At 41.7% G+C, this 6,395-nt stretch overlaps 1 protein-coding gene across 2 annotated transcripts in view; it reads left to right on the top strand.

Annotated features, from left to right (window-relative positions):
* Positions 1-4,065: 4,065 nt before the first annotated feature.
* LOC148339789 (IQ motif and SEC7 domain-containing protein 1-like) overlaps positions 4,066-6,395 on the top strand; it is a 95,077-nt gene continuing 92,747 nt past the window's right edge. For both annotated transcript variants that reach the window (XM_088289525.1, XM_088289532.1), the window contains exon 1: positions 4,066-4,612. In XM_088289525.1, the coding sequence (XP_088145651.1) occupies positions 4,350-4,612 (263 nt within the window). In that variant the 5' untranslated portion in view covers positions 4,066-4,349. The remainder of the gene's footprint in view (positions 4,613-6,395) is intronic.

Below are 6,395 nucleotides of genomic sequence, written 5' to 3'. Positions count from 1 at the left end.
TTCAGTTTTTGCTTTGACCTGCTTGCAGTACAGCACCCGAGAGCTGTTTCAATGCTGATAAGACTGATTTCAGTGAAAGTGTCTTGATTTCATTGGGAAAATTTTTAACCATGACATGTTGAATTTTTGTAGGCGTTACACTGTATGCGCTATGCATTACAAACATGCCTAACTGCTTGCTGAATGACGTTTTTTTTTTTTCCCCTTATCACTTTATTTGTGTAAATTTGCCTCTTCAAATAAAAGTGACTCATTAAAATTCAGCCTTTGTGTTGTCATGGCACTGCCATTAAAGTTGGGGAATACGGTGAGCAAAGTATACTGTAAATTGACAAGCCAACAATGACACTTCCAACAACCCTAAGAACTCATTTCCTTCATTGTTGCTCTTTGTTCATCAATGTATTATCTAATAGCATATCAATGAATCTTGATTTCATTTCTGGATTCATAAACCTTCATTTTCTTTGTCTTTTTAAAAAAAAAAAAATTATTTGTCTTCCAATGCCCTCATGTGTCCGGCTGCTGAGTGTAATTTATGTGGTTACATTTTTGTCCAGCTCCCACACAGATAAACAAGGATAATTAGGGGCTGTCTTTCTGTCTCCCAGAAGGTTTTTGAAAAGGTCTGAGACCCTTGATCAAATATCTCCCATCAGTCTGTGACGCCGCTGTGGACCACTGTGGTTGGTTTTAGTCACCGGTGTCATTTGTATGCCCACGGCATCCGGCCTGCCACATGTCAGCAAGTGCCACAATCTTGAGTCGCTGCACGGACTTAAATGTTTACCGCATGGCGCATTTAATGTTTATTGTTCATATTTGATCGTTCCCACCCAACACACAATTGACTGTAGAGCTTCTGTCAAATGACAAGTCAATGAATGCTTTGTTTGGACCGAAATTCCACATGCGTGCACAGCTGACATGGCATCCTTTATTTTTTGCACCAGCTAGGTTGTTTGTGCAATAGTTCCCTCCTCCCAAGGGAAGGTGTAAAACCGAAAGAGCATCAACTCAAGCATGAGAGGGCCGTTTATAGGGAGGATCAGCCATGTAGCGCTTGTATACCCACAACACAGGCCCAAGGGTCGTATTATTGACTGAATACACATGCATGCATGCCTGAGGTTGCGTACGTTTGAAATAACTCCCCTCGCTTCGCCCACGAGTTGCTTGCAATGAGGCTGATTTTGATTGACCAGTCACTTCAAATGGGAATGAATGCAAATGCAGAAGTGACTGTTTTCAAAATGACTTCTATCTCTTGCTTGCTCTGTATGTGAGCGTTCAATCCAACTCGGACTCATGAAGGCAGTCATTCCCGCCAAGCTCAAATGACATTCCGTTTATTCTCATTGTTAAGGCACACAGTTTGCAGGAGGCCCACCAAGCTCTGAGCCGTCCAAGTGCATCCGAAGCAAAGGCAAATTGATGCGGTTCATTGGAAGGGGATCCATGAGGTGGTCCGTGATTGACACCTGACAGGAATGGCCACGCCTCTCTCTTTGGGATTGTGCCCGATGGTTTTGGCAAGCAGTTTATCTCGACCACAGGTCAGAGTTTGCTCCTTTGAGCTGACGGCAGAGATGGGCAACTGCTGGGCCCTTAGTGGCCCCTTAATTAATACAGCCACGTTTTTTAATTTATTTACAAATCCTAAATATTCTGGACGGATGTTACGTCTGTCACATTATTTAGGGACCAATGAGAGCAACAGGTGGAAGTGAAAACAATCCACGCAAATGAAAGCTTTCAGTTCTGTTCTTTGGTTTTCTTTTCTGTAAACGATCCCATGAAACTTCAGGAAAGACATCATCCACACTAATTTCTTCAGGGCGCTCCATTTTTTTTACAAGCTTGCAGTAACTTCTTGCTTTTAACATATATAAACCAGGCACTCCAACACAACTTGGATGCTGAACAGTTTTGTTTTTGTGAACAACTTTGAGGTATACTGTATACTTTATCGGAAACAACAAATAATGTTCCATATATTGGCCGAGTTGACATCCACCCACAGCACAAAGGTCAGTTAATAATATCAATCCCAAGGCTGCATGTTGTCCTTTGAGGTTACAGAATGGGGAGTACTCAGACACCGTCTGACAGCTGCTGAGGGTTTAGAACTGCGCAGGTCAAGGCCACGCATGAGGAGGAAAAAGGCGGATCATATTGCTCCATATCTTTGAAGCTTTTCAAAGTACTGATGGTTTATATCTGATATTCTGCTACCCTGTCATCTCCAAAAGGTCCCTACTCTCTCCGAAAGCTCACAATGTCAAGATGACTACAGTTTCCAGGATCAGCTTCTGTCTTCCAATTTTAAGTATAAAAGTCAAGTATTTTAAAACAGTATTGGCACACCGACGATATTGCCAATACAATAACTACTTTGATCTTTTTGTAGTATAAATAATTAAGCTAGTCCAAAATCTGTCCTCCTCGATACTCTTGATTCGTCCAATGTCCAAAGTCTTCCGAACAGGTCTGATTCAAACAAGAGCATCTTTAAATTGCATGTATGTCATATAAAATCCCCACCTGCCCTTCCACATACAGTATGCAAAACAAGTCGGGGTCATTTAAATTTTCAGGATGCAAATTCAAGAACATTAGTTTGCCAGCATGCACATCTCATTATCACTTGTCAAACACTATTTATCTTGAGGGCCATGCCATCAAGTCATATTCCCGGGGTGCAGAAAATGGGATTAAAATGTTTCCCAGTGAAATTTGGCAGTGTGTATTTCCCAGCGCCGTACAGCCGTTTGCGATCAACAATCCCAGCGGGCGGTTGCCTGTCGCTGGCCTCACATGCTGCACGTGTGCTGACACACATTACTGTACTCCAATCAACTAATTTTGTGCAAGCTAACATAGAAACAGACAAGGTCCAAAGAAGGTTTCCATTTTAAAATTCATGAAGCCAAAATCAGGGGTTGTTACAGTTTTAGTGTTGGGGGACTGATACGGCACCGCTGAGTCATCAAATTTTACAGAGTAACAATTTAACCACCACACAAAAATGCACAAATAGACCTCCAAGTGGTGCTGGAGCACCAGCCCTTTTGTCTAGGATGAGAAAAGTGCCCCTTGCCTGGAGCCCATTTTTTCTATTATATAATCAGGGATGGGCAACTGCAAGTGGCCTGGCCTTCACTTTGAGTTGGCCCTTGATTAATTAAAAAAAAAACATTGGGAACAATTTTTTTAAAGCCCAAATAATTATGATAAACTTTTGTCATACATTTTCCACAAAAAAACATTGCATGAATAGGAAACACATCCTGAAAGAAAACATAAATGTAAAAAATCTGGAATTTTTCTTTCTTTTCTTAATATCATTAAATATGTAAATCTATGATATGCATCGACTGTAGTTTTAAGTTATAATATCACCATTTACCACTAGATGGCAGACATGGCTACATTGGGGCTTGTACTACCGTAACCTACAGCATGAACAGGCCTATTTTTGTGGATCGGAAGGATATGCAGGACGAACTAATATCTGGTAACTGCTGTATCTCAATAATATAAAAAATTCGAGTCAGATTATTTTTGTGAAAAGAAAATGCCCACAATATGTTTTTGCCCTAATGTTGGTTTACTGTTCAACAGTTTTGTGCCATCCTTTAAATGGCGTTTTGTTTTATGTGAGAGCGCTTGGCACTGGAGGAAATACACTATGTGGTTATCTTCTTGGTTGCAGAAATGTAATACATTATTTACGCATACATATTTGCATCAATGTACTTATTCTCCATATTTAAAATGACATTTTTGCCATCTGGTTATGAGTGCACGATCCTATGTGACCCTCGAGTATCACTAATGAAAAATGGTGGCCCAATCTAGTATTTTAACTTTGTCCATCCTCTGATGTAGAGTATGAAAATGGTGATATTGTTGCGTTGCATGTGATGATAAACGGAAGCTAAATGTGGGTCAGCGTGTAATCTGTCTTGAGCCATAATGCGCTCAACGCGACCTGCTTTCAGATTCATAAAACTTGTAAACTCCGCCCACTTGACAGCCAGCGTCTGTTTACAGAAAGTCGCGGCGGCGGTGGCGTGGACGCGCCAGCCTCGCGGTGCTAGATCGCGGCGTCCGTGATCAACCCGACACATGTGCCCACGAGCTCATTGTGACGACGCTTTGTACGTGACCGACAGCCGACAGTTTAGCGCCCGGGAAGGCTTGTAAGAACGCCTTTATTCGGGATTCCGCTGTCACATGCAATGGCGAGGCGTAAAAGGCGCAACAACCCGCCCGAGCATTGTACTTGAAGCTCTCTGGCTGGAGCGTCGCTCAATCACGCGAGCCGCTTCCTGCGCCACGACGACATGGACAGCCCGGCCACAGAGAACCCCGGCAGGGCTGCGGAGTATTTACAAGAGCTCAACAAAATCATCGAGACACAACAGGAGTTGCTGGAGAGGCAACGGGCGCGGATCGAGGAGCTGGAGCGGCAAGTGTGCGACTTGTGTTCGGAGAACGGTTGTCTGAAGGAGCGCTACCAGCGGCACCTGGCGAGCTGCAGGCTGCTGCAGGGCGCCGACAGCCCGCACTCGCTCGGGGCCATCCAGGAGCATATCACACATGACAAGTAAGCCTTAAGCCTCTTTGCCTGATGGCTCAAACGTTCACTACAGCCAATCAAGTTGGCCCTCGGTGCTAAAATGGGAGCCAAACTGCCTACCTTGTGTGCTTGTTGTAGGTGCGAATTTGTGGTCCAAGTATGCTATGCTTGGCAAAGAGAAACTTTTTGGCTCATATTTGGATTGGCGTTTGTAGAGCCCTTGGAGGAACAGGTTTTAAAAAAAAGGACGTTGGCTAAGTAAATATATCTTTTTGTAAGGTAACTAAACAACACTGAAAACCGACATCTCATAAAAACAACCAGGTAAATCAAGAACCTGAAAAGTGCCAAGGGACAGTCTAAAAAAAAGAATGTCTGTTAATGTCATAAAAATAAGACTGATGTCAACACATTTAATGTGCACATATTAAAAAAATCTAAACAATTTTCTTCCCTGCAGTCAGACAGTATAGCAAATAAATTCTACAATACAATACAACTTTATTTATATATAATTTCACAACAGCGCTAACAAAGCACTTTACAAATGGTGTAATATAAATTAGCGGGAAATTAAAACCCAAATTAAAACGCATTCACAGTAAAAACCAGCAGAACAGCGACAGTCTCATGTTGAGCCGAAAGCCAAAGAATAAAAATGTGTCTTCAAATGAATCTTAAAAGTGGACAGCGAGGGGGCTTGCTTAAGATTGAATGGCAAATCATTCCGAAGGGAAGGACCGGGAACAGTTGCTCGATCTTTTTCTTTTTTTCCATGGGACCAGTTGGAGGCGCTTGAGGCTGGCTGACTCCAAAATAAAGTGCATTAAAGTCATTTAATGTTAGAAAAAAAATTCATGCGCACATCTCTACCAATGCCCACATAAATCTCTGATAATCACAAAACAATTGCCCCAATATTTGGGATTTTATAGGTACTATGTTTTTTTTCCCCTCTATAAAAAACAAATCTTAAAGTTTAATGCCACTTGTCAGAAAACTGCAATCAAGTTTTACCAAAATCTATGTGGACATTTTTACCTATAGCCGCATCAATCTCTGAAGATATTCATCTTTAAAAAAAGTTGTAAAAAATAATGTAGTCAGTTGACTTTCCCTTTGATGTCACTTAAAAAGTAAAGCACTTTAAAGCCCAATCAAATTTCCCCATTGTGGGACTAATAAAGGACATCTTTATCTTTATCTTTATTACGTCTCCGTCTACAGGTGACCACAGATCAGTTCATTTATGCACTGGTCACAGACTGCGTGTTCACAGACAACCGAAATGTTGATGCACACAATACGAAAGGAACAAATCTGATTCATTAGGGTCCATAACTTAACCAACTAAAAGCAATGGCTTAGGTCCTAAAAGTCTGTTTCTCATATGCATGGTCAGCCACATTAATCCATGATATATGAAACTCAAAGGCTGCAACCTCCGGGGGAAAAGGAGCATTCTCAGCTCAAAATTGTTATGTAACCAGCAGGGCATTAGAAGAGTGCAAATCTCTGTGCCAAGGTCCATGTAATAGCCTCACAGACGCTAATGAAATTGTCCTGGAATGACCACAAAACATAATAGACACTCATGCTCCACAACAAGAACTGCACGGAATCCAATGTAAATAAATGGGATCAACAGGTCGGGGCACTTTCACAATTTTGCAATATCTATATTTTTTTCATTTTCATTTTCTACACGCATCGGCCAATATCAGTTGATTTTGATAGAAAGCATGTACACCTGGACTGGTCGTCAACCAAACTCAAACTCGTGTTTATTTTGCGATTCATCAGCTTTCAA

This window comes from Idiotropiscis lumnitzeri, chromosome 3, assembly GCF_059441095.1.
Source record: "Idiotropiscis lumnitzeri isolate Australia: NSW breed Sydney's pygmy pipehorse chromosome 3, RoL_Ilum_1.0, whole genome shotgun sequence".
Lineage (NCBI taxonomy): Eukaryota > Metazoa > Chordata > Actinopteri > Syngnathiformes > Syngnathidae > Idiotropiscis > Idiotropiscis lumnitzeri.
This window is presented reverse-complemented; position numbering and strand designations above follow the sequence as displayed.